General features: G+C 44.4%; 1 protein-coding gene and 1 non-coding gene across 2 annotated transcripts in view; one reads left to right on the top strand and one right to left on the bottom strand.

Annotated features, from left to right (window-relative positions):
• Positions 1-23,637, bottom strand: part of DRAM1 (DNA damage regulated autophagy modulator 1) — a 124,118-nt gene that overhangs the window by 11,979 nt on the left and 88,502 nt on the right. The window contains exon 5 of the mRNA XM_063927808.1: positions 3,411-3,469. Within this exon, the coding sequence (XP_063783878.1) occupies positions 3,411-3,469 (59 nt within the window). The remainder of the gene's footprint in view (positions 1-3,410; positions 3,470-23,637) is intronic.
• LOC134938735 (U5 spliceosomal RNA) lies at positions 903-1,018 on the top strand. The gene has a single exon (XR_010181230.1). It is a non-coding gene; the product is annotated as a U5 spliceosomal RNA (small nuclear RNA).

The raw sequence follows: 23,637 nt of genomic DNA on the forward strand, positions 1-23,637 counted from the left end.
TGGTTTTCAGGTTACATTTGCGAGGTTTCATGACTTCAACTCGTATATGTCTCAGCTATTTACAGCTTAGAGTACAAAACTGCTTCTGGCGAACGGTTTGGCAGGTTGTCATTTAGTCTTTGCTGGTTTATAAACCAGGCAATACTACGCCAACAGAGTCAAAATTACTTATTCCCCTCTGTTTGAGCAAAATCAAACCGCTCCGTTGCAATATCAATCAGCAAGTCATTTACTACAGTTAGAAAATGGATTTTCTGCAGTTAGTTTTTGCTTATTGCAGCCACAAAATTGTATAATTGCATTTGATCTTCACAATGCGTATTTACCCAGTCCGGTTTCTTCAGCACAGGTTCTAGCGGTTGCAAATCGCCACAACCATTAACCATTTCATTTATACCGTTGCTTATCGCTTCCGGTATTTACCAAAGTGATGTTGGAATAATCGCTCATCTCACATAAAAACTATGTATCAACAAAGTTCCTCTATCTTGCGCTACTAAGGTATACTGCGGTAGCAGATTAAGTTCGAAAACAATCACATCTAAGTCGGTCTAAACGATGTCAATTCCTAGGTCGGTAAATCAAGGACTTTTACCTACTACACCAGCAAGAACGAAGGTACACGCACATTAGCGGTACATTGGTGTATTCACTTATTAAGAATAAAGATGTGTTTTCAATCGCGTTTCTCACAGAGGGACAAGGGTGCGTATACTCTGGACGACAGTCACAGAGAGTCAGGATTTGTAGTTAAAATCAACGCAAAGGTTCTAAAACACGACAGATTGCTGTCAATAAATGTCCTAGAACTCTGTGCATTTTACAATGCAATAGATAAATGTCCTAGAACTCTGTGCATTTTACAATGCAATAAATGATTCGTTTTCAGTCTGATCAGGGATAGACTCTGGGTTCTCTTCAGAACGAATAAATCTTTCGCTTTTTACTAAAGATTTCTGTGGACAGGAACAACCGTGAGTTTCATGTAATTTTGTTTTGTTTTTTTTTTTTCATGCCTGGCTCACGCTGCCCTTAAGCAGTCAAACAAAGCAACGGCAGTTGCATACACAACAACCAGTGAAAACCAAGAAGCCGCATGGCGATGAGGCAGGTAACTCAAATTTTCAATGGCTCAGAACGCCATTATGTGAAAATGTCAAGACATCAATCCGTGAGTGGACATTTGTTAGACAAAAGATCTCACCCGTCAGGGTTTGGATCTTGAAAACTGGACATTAAATCCAGAGGTGTTTCATATGTGAGTCCACAGAAGGCGGTTACCCCAAGTATACATAATGGCATCTCGCCACACTTACAAAAGCTCAGTATGTGTACATCACATTCATGGGGTCATTCAGCATCGTGTATCTGGCTCCACCATTTTCCGCTTCTCTCTTCGTTGCCAAAACGGATCAGAAGACAGTTCGTCACAGTCATACTGGTGGTATCTCAGGGGTTTCGGAGAAGTTTCCTTCTCGAATTTTCAAGTAATACTTGCACACGATCTTGGCCCGCTCATAATACGGCCAACCTGCTCATAATACGGCCAACCTGTTACATCACGGAACGTTCTTTTACCCATAGTTACCTATGTACCTATTATCTATGTACCGCAGCTGCGGTTGACGGGGTGAGAGTTCAGACGGCTCTCTTAAAAAAATAGAGAATTACAGTATCGGTTATACCAACCATGTTACGAAATAGTAAGCCGCTTAAGGCAGCTCATAATTAAAAAAAAAAAATTTTGTGTGCTTACATAGGTTGTAAACCTCGGAAGTTTCCAACATCATACTTCAAGTACCCGTATTCTGTTAAACGGGATGGGATGGAAAACTGCGTTCATCTGCACTAAGAGTGCAGGTATCTGTGTGGTAAACTTATTTTCAAAGCGTTTGCCTCTATTTACGTCTGTAAACATCTTTCTACGAGGTGTCACCAAAGTTCAGACTCTATTTATCCCACCTACAGCGCCAGGCGATTTGAGGTTGGGTTCAGATTTCTTAGTTTTCATATTTTTGAACCCTTACAACAAATGGGTATTAAGTTCTCACTTTGGAAAACAATTTTCTTCTAGCCTTGGCTTCGCCAAGGGTGCTTCGGCAAGGATTTTGTTTTCATATTTGGGTGCCTTGTATTCCAAGCCACCGTATTTGAGTTTTCTCATTACAAAGCAGATCTTCCGACGAAATCCGCTTTCGTATTCTTCACATCAATATACCAATAGTGGTTCCTGTGGGGACACCACATTCTAAAATTCTGAATGTGGTACACGCGTTACGCGTTTATATATGTACCGAAGGTCTACAGTACGTGATATGAATACGTTGTTTGTTCTATATGATACTGCAAACTGGGGTTAGCCAGTTTCTCAGCAGATTTTATCCAGTTGGATAATAATGACTACAAGTCAGGCTTACTTTAAGGCTAAGTTACAATCGCCTACGTCAGTAATAGCATCCCACAGGTTCTGTGGGAATGTCACACCCAGCGGGTCGTGGAGCGTCTACAACGCGGCTACATAGCCTTTAGTGCACCACGTTTGTGCACGTTTACACGTTATGAATGGTGGCGCCATCAGCATTTAGCTTTGGCTGCCTACTGTTACAAGTATCAAACAGCTCTCCCGCCCACGAGGGAAGCTTTGGTACGTCCCAAGAGTACTCCAGTGACCCCTAGTGGATGATAAAGAAAATAGGATTTTGGTACTTACCAGGTAAATCCTTTTCTTTGAATCCATAGGGGGCACTGGACGCCCACCCAGAGCAGTTTTACCTGGGTTGTTGTAAGCTCAAGGGAGCTTAGTGAACAAATTTAACTTGGATGGTATTAAGCTCGAAGGAGCTTAGGGTAACACATTTTCACCAATTGGCTCAAATTATAAAGTTCTATCGGTTAAGGTGTCAACTGTTTAGTTGACAATAAGGTTACGGATCAACTTTGTGGTTGTCCGTTATGTTATAGGGATTCTCCATTGTCAACCTCTCTATATCCTGTTCGCTCAGTAAAAAACACTGGCAAAGTACACTGAGGTACTTGGGGATATGGAGGGGGGGGAGAGTCCTAAATTTGAATATTCAGTGCCTTTGTTCGGCTACGCCCGTCCATATCCCAAGAGTACTCCAGTGCCCCCTATGGATTCAAAGAAAAGGATTTACCTGGTAAGTACCAAAATCCTATTTTTAGCAAAAGGGGTAAATACTTACATAAAGAATCCTCTGGCTTTTTTTTTTTTTATAAATTTACATCAGTTCAGAATAGCTTTAGCATTGTGTTATTATTAGACATTATGGAATATTTTGTGCTCATCTGTAAGAATTCCTGATTAAATCCATTTTGATTCCATGATATAATAAAACAGAATACCAAAGAGGTAACTACTTTTATTTGCCACTGTGAATAAAGCTACCTACCTCTACACCCAGTTCACATCGATACATCTTCATGCCATCAAATGAGGCACATATTATCACTGGTGCATTCTTGTGTTAAGGAAAGATCTTACGCAGATGGTTTTGTATTACATAGTAATTTTACATATTATTGGTAGTACCCATTTATTGTATTAGAGATAAAAGAAAAGCGAGAGATAATAAACTGGAAGTGCATTAAAAAGAGTTTTAAACAAAATTTAAAACCGTCTCTTTAACACTTAAAAGATTTGTGAATTGGTCTACTTAAAATAAAACAGAAATTCCACCTATTATCATAAACAGGCCCATTGACCAAACACTGGAGATTTAATAATTTCTAACTTTTATGATATATATTATATTTATCTGGGCTTATACAAAATAAGGGTATAATCACATCATAATGGTGGTCCCAGTGTTCTAATATGGAACCCATATAAAAGGGGAGCATAAAGGGGGGTACACACGGAGAGATCCGTGCTTCTAAGCAAGCTGACTATATTGCTTAGAACAGAGGTTCCCAAACGCGGTCCTCAAGGCACCCCAACAGTCCAGGTTTTAGGTATAGCCATGGCTCAGCACAGATGGTTAAATCGCTATCACCGGTCCTAGATTGGTCTGCAGCTTATGCTATGTTACTAGTGGAAAAAAAACATACTGTTTCACTGGGTTCACTACGGCTGGCCGGCGGTCGGGCTCCCGGCGACCAGCATCCCGGCGCCGGGAGCCCGACCGCCGGCTTACCGACAGCTTGGCGAGCGCAAATGAGCCCCTTGCGGGCTCGCTGCGCTCGCCACGCTACGGGCACGGTGGCGCGCTACGCGCGCCACACTATTTTATTCTCCCTCTATGGGGGTCGTGGACCCCCACGAGGGAAAATAATTGTCGGTATGCCGGCGGTCGGGCTCCCGGCGCCGGTATACTGAGCGCCGGGAGCCCGACCGCCGGCAAACAGAAGACCACCCGTTTCACTGACTGTAGAAATTTAGGGGCAAATGTATTAAGCCCGGAGTAGTGATAAAGCAGTGATAAGTGTAAGGTGATAACGCACTAGCCAATCAGCTCCAATAGGTAAATTGACGGGAGTTGATTGGCTGGTGCGTTATCACCTTGCACTTATCACTGCTTAACCACTTCTGCATGCTTAATACATTTGCCCCTTAATGTTACTAATGCATTAAGCCATAGCACTAAGCCATTTTCCCAGTGATTTTCCTACTGCGCATGCTCAAAACGCAGGGAAAATGGCTACCGCACCATTTTCCTGGTGAATTGTTTAGCGCTGCTGCCACCAACGCAGAACTCTAGAGGAGTAATTATTCAAGGAATGGGTCTGCAGTTTGGGCCCTCATGAACCCAGGGGCCCGTATGCACCGTACACAGGGCCGGTTCTACGTCTTCCAGCGCCCTCGGGCGGGCAAAGGGGGTGTGGCTTCATACAGGGGGCGTGGTCATTTACGCCCCTGTACAGTAGTGAAATGATGTGCGGTGCGCGATGACATCATCGCGCACCACACAGCAAAGGTCCTCTCCACGAAGGGAAACTAGACGCTCGCGTCTAGTTTCCCTTCGTGGAGAGGACCTTTGCTGTGCGGTGCGCGATGACGTCATCGCGCACCGCACAGTAAAGGTCCTCTCCATGAAGGGAAACTAGACGCTACGCGTCTAGTTCCCTTCACAGCGGGGGACAGCGGCAGCGGGACAGAGCGATCAGCGCGGGGCACAGCAGCAGCGGATCTTGCCATGGTGCGGCGCCCTCTGGATGGCGCCGGCGCACTCCGGAAGGCGGCGCCCCGGGCAAAAGTCCTGCTTGCCCGTGGCAAGATCTGCTACTGACCGTACACATAGTGCACATGGAGCTAAAAGAAATTTTGAGATTATAATTCCTCTCCAGAATATAACTGCGGTTTCCTAAATTGTATGTGGAATGTTACATGGCTGGCGACATTTATGAAAAATTGATTTAGTAGCATGATTGATTTGTGAAATTGCAAGGTTACAAAAGTCAGGAGATCTGTCCCTATTGATATATTACCGTAACGTGGGCAAGATGATTACCAGATTTACATCTGCATTACACAGGGGCACCACAATGTCTTTGCGTTGAAGGAGCCAAGATATAAGTTTGCCCCTATATTCAGGGCCGGCAACAGAAATCTTGGGGCCCAGTACAGTGATATCTCTGGGGCCCCCTCAGATTATATATATTTATATAATCTGCTAATAAATAAATTATATATATATATATATATATATATATATATATACAGTGGTCGAAGTGGAAATTGTGAAGTGGGGGTATGGAAAAGTAAAGGTTGCAAATATGCTCCGGAAAAGGGGGCATTACCACTCAAAAGGGGGCGTATCCTTCAGTGTAGTTTACCACACCATATACCCCTTATACACATTATGCACCACAATAGTAGGACCCCTTATACTATCTAGTATTGGTGCCCCTTTCACATTATACCACACAGTATGAGCCGAAATTCACATTATACCACACAGTATGAGCCGAAATTCACATTATACCACACAGTATGAGCCGAAATTCACATTATACCACACGGTATGAGCCGAAATTCACATTATAGCACACGGTATGAGACGAAATTCACATTATAGCTCACGGTATGAGCCGAAATTCACATTATAGCATACGGAATGAGACGAAATTCACATTATAGCATACGGAATGAGACGAAATTCACATTATAGCACACGGTATGAGCTGAAATTTACATTATAGCACACAGAATGAGCTGAAATTCACATTATACCACACAGAATGAGCCGAAATTCACATTATACCACATGGCATGAGCCGAAATTCACATTATAGCACACAGAATGCTGGCAGGAGGCTCAGGCCTATTCCCACTCGTGGGGATCCCGGCATCGGTATGCTGGCCCCCGGGATCCCGACCGCCGGTCACCCGATTCCAACCCCACCTGCCCAATACAATACTTATATAATGGGATCATCCCTTTCCAAAATTAAGATTCCCAGACCCACAATGGCCAGGCATTCTGTACTGTCTGTGCTGTGCAGCAGCTGAGCCTGAACGACCAGTCAGCACCACAGACATTCTTCTCTGATCTCATCTGACATGCATGCATGCAGATACATCCATATGTGCAGAATGCAGATGCATGCATAATGTGCCTGCCCGAAGCCCGCCCCAAACCAAACCCAAATACCCAAACATGCTGGAGTTGGAGAGCCTTACCAGCAGCAACACACAGCCGCCGACGCCGCTAATTAACCAGGCTCTGAGTGATAAGCTGCCAGCAGTCCCGCAGTACTGTCCCGGGCGCTCCGGATCCTCACACAGTAGAAACAGGTGGGCGTGTGGTGACTCGAAGAGGAGGGATAGTCCGGATGAGCGTCCTGCTGTGTGACTGGTGCAACGTCAGTGCACTGCACACGACACAGGGACTGAGTGGCTCAGGCTGACTCCTGACCTGGGGCTGGGGGCAGTGCACTGAGGGGTGACCACAGGGCTCGATGGGGGGGGGGCGCGCTGAAAAAAAAAAAGGTCTTAACCACACAGCGGGTGGCCCGCTGCTGGTGCAATGCTGCGAGTTATATCATTATTTACATTTATGATGTCATGCTGCTACTGCTTGAGCCTTGGGGCCCTTCACAATGACGGGTGTCCCCTTTGACCCCCCCTGTCGCCGGGCCTGCCTATATTGTTGAATGTCGCCCTCTCAGGGACAGCTGGACTTACCCGCCACACCTTCTACTTGACAGAGATAGATATACAGATGTGTCCTTGCTCAGCTTACAAACAAGTTGCATGTACGTTTAAGTCATGATTGCGACTAGCCGTGCACGCATGTGACCTTTTCTGGGGAGCATATGCACCCATGCAATCCTATGGATCACAGGTGTGTATGCGGGAACATAACTCACAGCAAACATCCCATGATTATTAGAGATGTGCACCGGACATTTTTCGGGTTTTGTGTTTTGGTTTTGGATTCGGTTCCACGGCCATGTTTTGGATTCGGACGCGTTTTGGCAAAACCTCCCTGAAAATTTTTTGTTGGATTTGGGTGTGTTATGGATTCGGGTGTTTTTTTTTTTTTTTTTTTCAAAAAACCCTCAAAAACAGCTTCAATCATAGAATTTGGGGGTAATTTTGATCCCATAGTATTATTAACCTCAATAACCATAATTTCCACTCCTTTCCAGTCTATTCTGAACACCTCACACTTCACAATATTATTTTTAGTCCTAAAATTTGCACCGAGGTCGCTGGATGGCTAAGCTAAGCGACCCAAGTGGCCGTCACAAACACCTGGCCCATCTAGGAGTGGCACTGCAGTGTCAGACAGGATGGCACTTAAAAAAATAGTCCCCAAACAGCACATGATGCAAAGAAAAAAAGAGATGCACCAAGGTCGCTGGATGGCTAGGCTAAGCGACCCAAGTGGCCAACACTAACACCTGGCCCACCTAGGAGTGGCACTGCAGTGTCAGACAGGATGGCACTTAAAAAAATTAGCCCCAAACATCACATGATGCAGAGATAAATAAAAAAAAAAGAGGTGCAAGATGGAATTGTCCTTGGGCCCTCCCACCCACCCTTGTCCTTGGGTCCTCCCACCCACCACTCCCACCCACCCTTATGTTGTATAAACAGGACATGCACACTTTAACAAACCCATCATTTCAGTGACATGGCCTGTAGGACTATTGGCGTTCCTGTCTAAGGAGGAAATTGACACTGAGGGAGTTGGTGGTGTGGTTTGCAGGAGCTTGGGTACAAGAGGAAGGGATTTAGTGGTCAGTGGACTGCTTCCGCTGTCACCCAAAGTTTTTGAACTTGTTAATGACTTCTGATGAATGCACTCCAGGTGACGTATAAGGGAGGATGTTCCTAGGTGGTTAACGTCCTTACCCCTACTTATTACAGCTTGACAAAGGCAACACACGGCTTGACACCTGTTGTCCGCATTTCTGTTAAAATAATTCCACAACGAAGAGGTGATTTTTTTTGTAATTTGACCAGGCATGTCAATGGCCATATTCGTCCCATGGACAACAGGTGTCTCCCCGGGTGCCTGACTTAAACAAACCACCTCACCATCAGAATCCTCCTTGTCAATTTCCTCCTCAGCGCCAGCAACACCCATATCCTCATCCTGGTGTACTTCAACAGTGACATCTTCAATTTGACTATCAGGAACTGGACTGCTGGTGCTCCTTCCAGCACTTGCAGGGGGCGTGCAAATGGTGGAAGCCGCCACCTCTTCCCGTCCAGTGTTGGGAAGGTCAAGCATCGCAACCGGCACAATTGGACTCTCCTTGGGGATTTGTGATTTAGAAGAATGTACAGTGCTTTGCTGTGCTTTTGCCAGCTTAAGTCTTCATTTTTCTAGCAGGAGGATGAGTGCTTCCATCCTCATGTGAAGCTGAACCACTAGCCATGAACATAGGACAGGGCCTCAGCGTTCCTTGCCACTCCGTGTCGTAAATGGCATATTGGCAAGTTTACGCTTCTCATCAGACGCTTTTAATTTAGATTTTTGGGTCATTTTACTGAACTTTTGTTTTTTGGATTTTACATGCTCTCTACTATGACATTGGGCATCGGCCTTGGCAGACGACGTTGATGGCATTTCATCGTCTCGGCGATGACTAGTGGCAGCAGCTTCAGCACGAGGTGGAAGTGGATCTTGATCTTTCCCTATTTTAGCCTCCACATTTTTGTTCTCCATCTTTTAATGTGTGGAATTATATGCCAGTAATATATCAATAGCAATGGACTACTGTACCGTACTGCTATATATATATATATATATATATATATATATATATATATATATATACTGGTGGTCAGCAAAACTCTGCACTGTCCTCCTACTATATACTGCGCACAACTACAATGCACCACAGATATGGATAGTATACATGACGACACAGAGGTAGAGCAATGGACTACTGTACCGTACTGCTATATATATATATATATATATATACTGGTGGTCAGCAAAATTCTGCACTGTCCTACTATATATACTGCGCACAACTACAATGCAACACAGATATGGATAGTATACATGACGACACAGAGGTAGAGCAATGGACTACTGTACTGTACTGCTATATATATATACTGGTGGTCAGCAAAATTCTGCACTGTCCTACTATATACTGCACACAACTACAATGCAGCACAGATATGGATAGTATACTTGACGACACAGAGGTAGAGTAATGGATTACTGTACCGTACTGCTGTATATATACTGGTGGTCAGCAAAATTCTGCACTGTCCTCCTACTATATACTGCGCACAACTACAATGCAGCACAGATATGGATAGTATACTTGACGACACAGAGGTAGAGCAATGGACTACTGTACCGTACTATTGGTGATTCCGGAAATGCATCACGATCTGGTTCTCGGAATGCCTTGGCTCAAAATTCACAATCCCCATATCGATTGGAAGACCGCACAGATTCGGTCTTGGAGTTCTTTTTGTCATGCTAACTGTCTCACCCCTGTCTGTCCGCTTCGTGTTTCTACTAAGGCGGAGGAAGAACTTATCCCGGAGGCGTACCAAGAGTTCAAGGATGTGTTCTCGGAACAGGCGGCTGACCAGTTACCACCCCATAGGTCTTGGGACTGCCCCATTGACCTCATCCCAGGGAAAATGCCGCCCCGGGGTCGCATTTATCCTCTGTCCCTTCCAGAGACACAAGCTATGTCAGACTATATCAAGTGCAATCTTCACAAGGGATTCATTCGCCCCTCTATCTCCCCGGCTGGAGCGGGCTTCTTCTTCGTGAAAAAGAAGGATGGGGGGTTAAGACCATGTATCGACTACCGTGGCCTAAATGATATTACCATATTACCATTAAAAATAAATACCCCTTGCCTCTAATCACAGAGCTATTTGATAGAGTTCGTGGTGCCCACGTTTTTTTCCAAGCTCGATTTGAGGGGGGCCTATAACCTTATACGCATCAGAGAGGGAGATGAATGGAAAACTGCCTTCAATACCCGGGATGGGCATTATGAGTATCTGGTGATGCTGTTCGGTCTTAGCAATGCTCCTGCTGTCTTCCAGGGATTCGTCAATGAAATCTTCCGAGACATGTTATACCTAAGTGTCGTGGTATATTTGGATGACATACTGATTTTTTCCAAAGACCTTGCTGAACACAGGATACAGGTCAAAGAGGTACTTCACCGTCTACGTGAGAATCATCTCTATGCCAAGATATCCAAGTGTACCTTCGAAGTAACATCAATACCGTTCCTCGATTATATCATCTCGGGGACGGAGCTTCGCATGGACCCGGAGAAACTTTCCGCCATTCGGGACTGGGCACAGCCACTCTCCTTGAAAGCAATGCAAAGATTCCTGGGTTTTGCGAACTATTACAGAAAGTTCATTAGAAGTTTCTCCACCATTGTTGCACCCATTACTGCCTTGACGAGAAAGGGTACCAACCCGGGTTTGTGGCCTCCCGAAGCCATAGAGGCTTTTTCCCACTTGAAATCGGCTTTTATGTCCCCTCCAGTACTCCAACAACCAAATTTCGAGGAACCTTTCTTCCTAGAAGTTGACGCATCCTCGGTCGGAGTTGGGGCCGTTCTTTCTCAGTACTCCTCAGATAAGAGATTACATCCGTGTGGTTTCCACTCTCGTAAATTCTCTCCGGCTGAACGAAATTACACTATTGGAGACCAGGAACTCTTGGCAATTAAATCTGCCTTGGAAGAGTGGAGATATCTCTTAGAAGGGGCCAAACATGTGATTACCATTTACACTGATCACAAAAATTTGTTGTACATCAAAACCGCACAGTGCTTGAATCCTCGCCAAGCTAGATGGGCACTCTTCTTCACTCGATTCTCTTTTGTTATCAAGTACCGAGCCGGGACTTTCAATACTAAAGCGGATGCACTGTCCCGTTCACAAACTCCCACAGATGAAGAGGATTCTATTGAACGGAGTTTAATTCTGAATCCAATTTCTGTCTCCGCTGCCTCAACTACTCCAGGTCCTCCCCCTGGAAGAATGTCCGTACCAGCTAAATTCCGGTCGAGGATACTACAGTGGGCCCATATCTCCAAGTTTTCCGGTCATCCCGGCGCCCAGAAGATGTACAAGTTTCTGCAAAGATCCTACTGGTGGGATTCCATGAGGAAGGATGTACAGGATTACGTTAATTCTTGTCCACAGTGTACACAGCATAAATCTCCTCGCCTACCTCCTGCTGGGTTACTTCGTCCTCTGTCCATTCCTATGAAACCCTGGACTCACATTTCCATGGACTTCGTCACCGACTTGCCCTGTTCCAAAGGTTTCAACAATGTCTGGGTGATCGACGACCGTTTTTCGAAGATGGCGCACTTCGTTCCATTGACTGGTCTGCCGACAGCTCCTAAATTAGCTCTAATATTTGTCCGAGAACATTTTCGGTTGCATGGGTTACCTCAAGAAATAGTCTCTGATCGAGGGGTACAGTTCACCGCAAGGTTTTGGAAAGCGCTCTGCTCGGCCTTACAAATTAAACTTACGTTTTCGTCCGCTTATCACCCCCAAACTAATGGACAAACGGAACAAGTCAATCAAGACTTTGAGACTTTCCTCCGCCTGTATCTCTCCCCTTCACAGGACAATTGGGTAGAGTTATTGCCTTGGGCAGAGTTTGCACATAACCATTCATTTCATTCCTCCACTGGCGAATCTCCGTTCTTCATCAACTATGGCTTCCACCCACAAGTTCCGGAATTACCAATTCTTCCAACAGGAGAGGTTCCAGCTGTGACTTCCACTCTACTACACTTCAGACAAATTTGGAGTAAGGTTCATGCTAGTCTTAAAAAGGTTTCTGTCCGATACAAGTTCTTCGCGGACAAGAAACGGCGAGCCGCTCCTCAATACAAGGTTGGTGACAGGGTATGGCTCTCCACATGTAACCTCCGGGTAAAGGTACCCACCATGAAGTTCGCCCCAAGGTTCATCGGTCCTTACCCTGTGCTACAAATCCTGAATCCTGTGGTCTGCAAGTTGGGATTACCTTCCCACCTACGCATACCGAATGCCTTTCATGTTTCTCTCCTTCGTCCTCTCATGCTTAATCATTTTCATTCTAAGCCCTTAAGCCCCACTTCGGTAGAAACTGAAACTGGGACAGACTTCGAGATCAAAACTATTCTGGACTCTCGTTATCTTCATAAGAACCTGCAATATCTGGTAGAATGGAAAGGTTATGGTCCTGAGGAGAGAAGTTGGATAGGAGCTTCTGAGGTCTCAGCTCCTCGACTATCCCGAATCTTCCATGCCAAGCACCCTACGAAACCTGGGAAGTGTCCAGGGGCCACCCCTAGAGGAGGGGGTACTGTCACGCCGCCGCCCCGTCCGACTTACTTACCTCTCCGGGCGCGCTGGTCCTCCCTGCGGCCGTCCTCGCTGGCGGCTCCCGGCTTCCGTCGCTCGGCCCGGCGTCTGGGCGGGTGACGTCATCAGGCACTTCCCACCAACCAGATGGTGGTGGGAAGTATAAATTCAGGCGTCAGGCACTGCATCAGTGCCTGAGTATCATCTATTCTGCCTACAGAAGTTGTGATCTCCAGTGCTCCCGCATTCCTGTGGTTTCCAAGCACCTTGGTGTCTCCAAGCACCTCCGTGCCTCCAAGCACCTCCGTGCCTCCAAGCACCTCCGTGCCTCCAAGCATCTCCGTGCCTCCAAGCACCTCCGTGCCTCCAAGCGCCTCCGTGCCTCCAAGCGCCTCAGCGCCTCCAAGCACCTCAGTGTCTCCAAGCACCTCAGTGTCTCCAAACGCCTCAGCACCTCCAAGCACCTCAGTGCCTCCAAGCACCTCAGTGCCTCCAAGCACCTCAGTACCTCCAAGCGCTTCAGCGCCTCCCCGCACCTCAGTGCCTCCAAGCACTTCAACGCCTACAAGCACTTCGTCTCTCCAAACCCCAGTGCACTTTAGCGCAGTTTGTGCCTCCAGCACCTGGTATTCCTCACTGATTCATCAGCACCTTTCAAGTTCTGTCTTTCAGGAGACCTTCAGCGTCCACACGTGCCTCCTGTCTGCCGACCTGATCCTGCATGAGGAAAACTTACATTCGGCCATCTCTGCTGCGGCCCAGTTGTGGTTCCTCTTCCCGGTCACCGGAAGAAACCCCGAGTCCACAACGCTCCCAAACCAGGTCAGTGATACTACTATATATACTGTGCACAACTACAATGCAGCACAGATATGGATAGTATACTTGACGACACAGAGGTAGCGCAATGGACTACTGTACTGTACTGCTATATATATATATATATATATATATATATATATATATATATATATATATATATATATATATATATACTGGTGGTCAGCAAAATTCTGCACTGTCCTCCTACTATATACTGTGCACAACTACAATGCAGCACAGATATGGATAGTATACTTGACGACACAGAGGTAGAGCAATGGACTACTGTACCGTACTGCTATATATATACTGGTGGTCAGTAAAATTCTGCACTGTCCTCCATCTATATATACTGTGCACAACTACAATGCAGCACAGATATGGATAGTATACTTGACACAGAGGTAGCGCAATGGATTACTGTACTGTACTGCTATATATATATATATATATATATATACTGGTGGTCAGCAAAATTCTGCACTGTCCTACTATATACTGTGCACAACTATAATGCAGCACAGATATGGATAGTATACTTGACGACACAGAGGTAGAGCAATGGACTACTGTACCATACTGCTATATATATACTGGTGGTTAGCAAAATTCTGCACTGTCCTCCTACTATATACTGCGCACAACTACAATGCAGCACAGATATGGATAGTATACTTGACGACACAGAGGTAGAGCAATGGACTACTGTACCGTACTGCTATATATATACTGGTGGTCAGCAAAATTCTGCACTGTCCTCCTACTATATACTGCGCACAACTACAATGCAGCACAGATATGGATAGTATACTTGACGACACAGAGGTAGAGCAATGGACTACTGTACCGTACTGCTATATATATACTGGTGGTCAGCAAAATTCTGCAGTCCTCCTATATATACTGTGCACAACTACAATGCAGCACAGATATGGATAGTATACTTGACAACACAGAGGTAGAGCAATGGACTATTGTTCCGTACTGCTATATATATACTGGTGGTCAGCAAAATTCTGCACTGTCCTCCTACTATATATACTGTGCACAACTACAATGCAGCACAGATATGGATAGTATACATGGCGACACAGAGGTAGAGCAATGGACTACTGTACTGTACTGCTATATATATATATACTGGTGGTCAGCAAAATTTTGCACTGTCCTCCTACTATATACTGCGCACAACTACAATGCAGCACAGGTATGGATGGATACTATACTTGACGACACAGAGGTAGAACAATGGACTACTGTACCGTACTGCTATATATGTACTGGTGGTCAGCAAAATTCTGCACTGTCCTCCTATATACTGCGCACAACTACAATGCAGCACAGATATGGATAGTATACTTGACGACACAGAGGTAGAGCAATGGACTACTGTACCGTACTGCTATATATATATATATATATATATATATATATACTGGTGGTCAGCAAAATCACGCACTGTCCTCCTACTATATATACTGCGCACAACTACAATGCAGCACAGATATGGATAGTATACTTGATGACACAGAGGTAGAGCAATGGACTACTGTACTGTACTGCTATATATATACTGGTGGTCAGCAAAATTCTGCACTGTCCTACTATATACTGCGCACAACTACAATGCAGCACAGATATGGATAGTATACTTGACGACACAGAGGTAGAGCAATGGACTACTGTACCATACTGCTATATACATACTGGTTTTCAGCAAAATTCTGCACTGTCCTCCATCTATATATACTGTGCACAACTACAATGCAGCACAGATATGGATAGTATACTTGACGACACAGAGGTAGAGCAATGGACTACTGTACTGCTATATATATATATATATATATATATATATATATATATATATACTGGTGATCAGCAAAATTCTGCACTGTCCTCCTACTATATACTGCGCACAACTACAATGCAGCACAGATATGGATAGTATACTTGATGACAGAGGTAGAGCAATGGATTACTGTACCGTACTGCTATATATATACTGGTTTTCAGCAAAATTCTGCACTGTCCTCCTACTATATATACTGTGCACAACTACAATGTAGCACAGATATGGATAGTATACTTGACGACACAGAGGTAGAGCAATGGACTACTGTACTGTACTGCTATATATATATATATATATATATATATATATATATATATATACTGGTGGTCAGCAAAATTCTGCACTGTCCTCCTATATACTGCGCACAACTACAATGCAGCACAGGTATGGATAGTATACTTGACGACACAGAGGTAGAGCAATGGACTACTGTACCGTACTGCTATATATATATACTGGTGATCAGCAAAATTCTGCACTGTCGTCCTACTATATACTGCGCACAACTACAATGCAGCACAGATATGGATAGTATACTTGACGACACAGAGGTAGAGCAATGGACTACTGTACCATACTGCTATATATATATATATATATATATATATATATATATATACTGGTGGTCAGCAAAATTCTGCACTGTCCTACTATATATACTGCGCACAACTACAATGCAGCACAGATATGGATAGTATACTTGACGACACAGAGGTAGAGCAATGGACTACTGTACCGTACTGCTATATATATACTACTAGTGGTCAGCAAAATTCTGCACTGTCCTACTATATATACTGCGCACAACTACAATGCAGCACAGATATAGATAGTATACTTGATGACTCAGAGGTAAAGCAATGGACTACTGTACCGTACTGCTATATATATATATATATATATATATATATATATATATATATATATATACTGGTTTTCAGCAAAATTCTGCACTGTCCTCCTACTATATATATACTGTGCACAACTACAATGCAGCACAGATATGGATAGTATACTTGATGACACAGAGGTAGAGCAATGGACTGCTGTACCATACTGCTATATATATACTGGTGGTCAGCAAAATTCTGCACCGTCCTCCTACTATATATACTGTACACAACTACAATGCAGCACAGATATGGATAGTATACTTGATGACACAGAGGTAGAGCAATGGACTACTGTACTGCTATATATATATATATATATATATATATATATATATACTGGTGGTCAGTAAAATTCTGCACTGTCCTCCTACTATATATACTGCGCACACCTACAATGCAGCACAGATATGGATAGTATACTTGACGACACAGAGGTAGAGCAATGGACTACTGTACCGTACTGCTATATATATACTGGTGGTCAGCAAAATTCTGCACTGTCCTCCTACTATATATACTGTGCACAACTACAATGCAGCACAGATATGGATAGTATACTTGACGACACAGAGGTAGAGCAATGGACTACTGTACCGTACTCCTGAACCAGCGCTGCGAGGAGGTGAAGAAATTCGTGTTCATGCAATTTCCTTCTTTTGGCTCAATGTACCCAAAAAAAAAGAAAATATAAAGGAACATAGTGTAGTACCTTCTAATAAAAACAGATTTAATATCACAAAATCACATATAACAATTCAATAAAAATTGAAATAAAAATAGTGGTCAGTTGAAAAAAACCACTTTCTATCACTATGTTTAGACAGCAATAGATGTGTTGGCATTCAATGGTGGACTAAATCCTGAACAGGTAGGCAATGGGTAATGACAATACTAAATTCTTTTGTCGTATAAACAACCCTTAGTGAAGTCTAAGAACACTGTACGCTGTTTACTTAAGAAGTACCGTAAGGGTACGCTAGTTGCGTAACGATCGCTCAGCTGTGGGCGAGACGCTCAAGCGTCACGTTCGCTCACGGCCCAGTGATCACAGGACAGCACGTTGTTGGCTATGACTAGAGAAATGATTCGCTATGGCGTAGCGGACGCTCGAGACCACGAGGAGATCACCAGTGGCGCAGACGCCCACAACGCTATACCTTTATGTCTAAACCTTTTACCAATGAAATACACAGAATACCTTAATGTGAATACAGGGTGTAAGTGCAACCTTGTGTAACCTGACTAACTACAAAGCTGCTTGAGCGTCACCGACGCTCAAGTGAACACAACACTATAGGAAATACACAGATACTGGTTTAGGGTCCAAAGCCTATTAACTGTATTATATCTAATATACTTGTAAAAGAGAATAACAGTACAAATGATACACTACAATATAACAGATTCCTCCTAACCAATATACAATACTATCTAATACAATTCAATACTAGTCTAGGGGAGATGTGAGAGAAAAGAGAAAGGAGAGAGAGAGAAAAATGGAAAGAGATGAGAGAAATTGGCTCACAGTAAGACAATGATTACGGAGAGAAAACTTACGCACAAGGGGAAACGATCGCATGCGCCTGGACATCCAGCACCCGATTTTCAGCAATGAGAACCGTTGAAGAGTGAGAGCTGGATGTGATCGGCCTGCCTATTTATGCTCCACACACAATGCAATCCAATGGTCCCTACAATCTTGTCGTCCATTGGACACAGGAATTCGGCTTCGCATCATAACAAAAGGTCATTGGGTAATTCATACAGGTGGGCTGTAACGATTTCAAACAGCTCAGGTGGGTGGGAAACTAGGTTTCCCGCCGCATACCTGAGTATGAGTAAATAATAGAAATGGACATAAACTTCTTATGTCCATAACTATCCGCACGAGCGATTAATACGCTCCAAACCAACACCGGAATATTGTTAATTAAATACTCTTCCGATGGGTACCAAACACTGCTATATGATTCCTGTTAGACCCTTCGTACAATACAAAGAGGGATTCCTCCGTTCAGGGACGTTCTATATTAACCAAACTTTCAGGAACCATTAAAGGGATCATGATCTATAAACTACATTAATTATGAAAATGTGTAACGAATGAGTCGCACGCTATGACTACATAAACTCTACCGTAAATACGCATACCGTGCGCCCGCGGGTGCACGCTATTGCGGGTATGTGCCTTCACGGGAGAGTGTACGCATGCGCAGCGCGGACCTGCGTGAGGTGCAAATATGGCAGCATGTATAGAGATATTTTTCTGACTTTGATAGTCCACCCTTTGGCAGTCAATAATAACTGCCACCTTCTAAAACATTTCAAAAGGAGAAAAATATATGTCAGGGGTTAATTCATTTCCATGGTTGGGTAGGGGGGAGAGAGGAGTAGGTGTGAAGAGGGTATGACCTAGTGAGATAGCAGAAGCATGTGTGTATGAGTCCATGTTTGGGGGGGTCATGTATCATCGTGCCGTACGTGTTGTAAATCAAGCTTCGAGGTATTGCGAAGTATACATTTGAATTCCTTCTTATCCCGTGGTACGGGTCTGTGGATGGGCTGTCAAACTTTACCGAGCTCTTTTCGGCTGTGATTGTAACAAAAGGGGGAGCACATTTTAGTTGATGATACATGAATGGGGGAATATGTGATTGCTGATATCTGTGCCTGTATTCCCTATTCTATGTGTGTTATTACCTGAGGGTTGTAGAGATGAAGATGAAGAACACTTATGGAAAATGCAATGATATTCTATGTCAGGTAAATGTACATCTGTCGTCGAAGTTTTGTTCGGTATCAGTTGAAAGTCGTCTTCTTTGCGCTGTTTTGCTCCTTAGGCATGAGCAACAAGCTTTGTCAGTGCCATCAGATTTACAAAAAATGTTGGGCTAGCGTGAGTTTAAAAATACTAGGGAAACTGGGGATCCATGGCAAAGTTCATCAAGTGTCCATTTCTCAAGTGGTCAAAACTCTTTCTTTGGTCCATCCATTGTCTGTATAGCGTCTCGTCAACTTCCTCGTCCAAGGGGGTCTTGTTATCTTGGAGAAAAGCAGAAAAACAGGTGAAAGAAACGGACCGTATAATCGCATTTTCATCACATCCTGGTTTCTATCATTGGGTCATAAATCAAATCCAGGTTAATTACGGTTTCCTCACTCCTCAAGCTCATCACTTTTGTACTTTGTTTGCACCTCATTAAAGCCTGCCCGCATCTAAATATCAATCCAATGGATATAACAACACCCAAGATGCATAGTAAAAACTTTCCAACATCCATTATGACTCCTTGAGCCCAGTCTCCTAAACCGGAGAACCAATTTCGCGGGTTCAACCATGACACCCAACCAGTCAGCTCATTACCTACAGCAGCAAGGGTGAGATTGTGTTTTCGACGAAATTCCCACTTCAATTGGAGAATGTCGTCCATCTTTTGGTCTATGACCTCTACCGGATCCTCGGTGCTATTTGTGATATACGTGCAACACTTTATGCCGTACTGTGTTGCCAATGTAACACAATATCCGCCTGTTACTGCTGTAAGATAATTAAGAACCATTCTATGCTGTACCAGTTCTGTTTTATAAGCTTGGAGTTCTCTTCCAGTGTATCTAAACGTGTCATCATACATTTCAGTGATATTATCTAACAAATTGGCGAGTGCGGAAATGTACCTATAATTCATCACTCCTCGAGCGGTGCGAGTGAAATCTAACGCTACCAGAACCTGAATCCCGGTGGATTCATGGATAAGATCAGAGGCCGGATGCTCTAACCTTTCTGACAGTTGTCTTTTAACTCGGTGCTCGTAATGGGTGTGAGTATAAGGAGCTTGGGCACCACGGTGTATGTCCTTCATTTTGTCATGTGTTACAGTCATCACTTCAGGCAATACTTTTCCAATATAACACAATCCTTCAGAGTTTGGGGCAAGCCACTTGTACGCCTTTCTCCCGCATATGAATTATGCATCATCGGGGAGGACATATGGGACGGAGAAGGACATTACCATGTTACACACCTTCCAGGTGAACTCTCCTGACCCTAATTCTTCCATCTGCTTAATGCACGTATCAGTTTGTACGATATGTGCACAGTATCCTGGTGATACCTCTCCAACTCTAGTAATCCTATTTCCTAAGGTATATCGATACCGGAAAGATTTTCCTCTACTGGCTATGTGGCGTACAAGCTCTGTATCTGTAGGCATTCTATCTGCTCTATGCGAAAAGGTCATGGTAAGGTTGCTCCATGACACTTCCCAATTTCCCGGCTTACGGGGATTGGAGATATTAAAACATAAGAGGGACCTATCCACATGATATTGGTGGAGCTTCAAACTAGGAGGGCTGGAGATGTTAAACCTCCGGTCCACCGGTCTCCCACCACTTAGCTCAAGTACCTCCCCTAACGTTAAAGGAAATGGTACTAGCCCTGATTTGCTATGACCCTGAGGTACTTGAGAGCATACCCAACAATCTGTTTGGTTTAATACGTTACCCACTAAGGAGTGATAGTCACTCAATGGATGCCGGTCCATATGGATATTAAAACTGGATTGGCATTTCTTTATGCATCCATCTTCAATCAAATTGTCACAAAGCCTACAGATACAGTTTTCTTCAGCTAACAATCCATCACAATTTCTTCTATCGGATCGTTTTCTGATACTCGCCTTTGCTTGTTGGTTTGGTTGATCTTGGAAAACTACGCCTTCATCATCATAATCGGAACCCATTCCAGAACCTCTTTCGACCTCTATGGTACTCTCGCCGGAACAGACTGCTCTGGTCAACATCATGGTCAACAGGAAAATCCGGATCACAGTCTCTTGGGGCAAGTCCATCTTTGAGGAGGAAATGGAGAAGTATGAGAAGGGGGAAAAAGAAATTTCAAGGGAGAGGGGATGGGAAGTGGAGAAAAACAATAAAGGGGAGAAGGGAGTCGACAACTGCTTTCGGTCTTCAAGGCTCAGGTGCCGCCTCAGTCCTCCTGGAAAAGACACTCCAGTGATACAACCTCTACCGTCTGTTCCTTATCACGGGACTTCTCTGGATCAGCAACCTTCTTGCAGTGGGATGAATGGACCCAAGTCTCTCTCTCAGCAACCTTCAATGCTGTGGTGCTAGTCAATAAGACCTGGTATGGTCCTTCCCATCTATCAATAAGACAACCTGAGCGTAGAAAATTTTGTATCATTACATAATCCCCAGGTTCAATGTCATGACAATTACTACCTGGTAAATCAGGAATCACCAACTTCAGATTATCATTTTGATTCCTCAACTGCTTACTCATGTTAATCAAGTATTTTACAGTTACTTCATTGTTACATTTCAAATCATCCTGAGGGTTAATCATGACATGCGGTTGTCGACCAAACAGAATTTCAAAAGGGGACAGGTTAAGAGGGGACCTGGGAGTGGTTCTGATGCTATACAAAACAATGGGTAAAGCTTCTGGCCACGTCAATCCTGTCTCTGCCATTACTTTACTCAATTTATTTTTAATAGTGCTGTTCACTCTTTCGACCTTCGCACTCGCCTGTGGACGGTACGGAGTGTGCAGCTTGCTATCAATTCCCATCAACTTACACATTCCTTGAAAGACATCACCTGTAAAATGGGTACCCCTATCACTTTCGATTATCCTAGGGATACCATATCTACACACAAATTCTTGTACAATTTTCTTAGCTGTAAACATAGCGGTATTTGTAGCTGCTGGAAATGCTTCGACCCAATTCGAGAAAACATCTATACAGACAAGTACATGTTTCAAATTTCGACATGGGGGTAATTGAATGAAGTCAATTTGTATTACCTGAAAAGGGCCGCCGGCAGGTGGGATATGGGATGGTTCTGTAGGTATTGCTTTTCCAATATTCTTTCTCAGACAGGTAAGGCATGACATTGCTCTTTTACTCGCATGAGAGGAGAATCCTGGGGCGCACCAGTATGCTCTTACCAATTTGCACATCCCCCTCCCTGCCTAAATGAGTCAGCCCATGAGCTGCTTCAGCCAGACATGGAAGGTATGCCCTGGGGGCCACTGGTTTACCCTGTCCATCCGTCCAGAGCCCTGAGGACTCCTGGCCATATCCCTTTGCCTTCCAGACTGCTCTTTCCTGTGTGGAACACAAATTCTGCATCTCACACAACTTCTGTGTGTTGATGGTATTAAATACCATCAGTTGTGTGGTGTCTGTCTGTATGGGGGTAGCAGCTGCAAGCTTTGCGGCTTCGTCTGCTCGGCTGTTACCAAGGGATACTGGGTCTTGGCTATATGTGTGTGCTTTACATTTGATAACAGCCACTCTGTCGGGTTCCTGTATCGCTGTTAGAAGCCTTTTTATATGAGCTGCATGCGCTATCGGTGTACCAGCTGCCGTCATGAAATTTCTGAGGCGCCATAGGGCTCCAAAATCATGTACTACCCCGAAGGCGTATCTAGAATCGGTGTAGATATTGGCTGACTTACCCTTAGCCAATTCACATGCTCTGGTTAGGGCGACCAGTTCAGCAACCTGGGCTGAGTGAGGTGGGCCTAGCGGTTCCGCTTCTATGGTGTCTTGGTCATCTACGACTGCGTATCCAGTACACAAGTCTCCCGAGTCTGACTGTCTATGACAACTACCGTCAGTGTAGAACGTGAGTTCTGCATCTTCCAGTGGATTGTCACTGATGTCAGGCCTTGCGGTAAAATTTTGGGTCAAATATTCCATACAATCATGTGTATCTTCCTTTGTATTAAATCCTCCTTCCCCATCACTCTCACCTTCCACCCTTTGTGTCTGACCAGGCACACCTGGGAGAAATGTTGCAGGATTTAATGCGCTGCATCTCCTTATGGTGATGTTTACTGGGGCCATTAATGCCAATTCCCATCTTGTAAACCTTGCTGATGAGACGTGTCTGGTTTGGGCAGAATTCAATAAGGCAGATACCGCATGTGGTGTATGGATTGTGAGGTTGTGGCCTAGCACGACATCTTCGCTTTTTGTCACTAGCAATGCTATCGCCGCAACGCTACGCAAGCATGTGGGGAGGGATCGCGCTACCGTGTCTAGCTGAGCGCTGTAGTATGCGACTGGCCTGCTGGCGTCACCGTGTTTTTGGGTTAGTACACCTGCTGCGCAACCAGCACTTTCTGTTCCGTATAGTTCAAAGGGTTTCCCATAGTCTGGCATACCTAGTGCTGGCGCCTGCGTTAGGCACTGTTTGAGTCTCTCAAATGCTGTTTCGGATTCGTCAGTATGCGAAATCCTATCAGGTTTGTTTGAGGA

The sequence above is a fragment of the Pseudophryne corroboree genome, chromosome 6 (genome assembly GCF_028390025.1).
Source record: "Pseudophryne corroboree isolate aPseCor3 chromosome 6, aPseCor3.hap2, whole genome shotgun sequence".
Lineage (NCBI taxonomy): Eukaryota > Metazoa > Chordata > Amphibia > Anura > Myobatrachidae > Pseudophryne > Pseudophryne corroboree.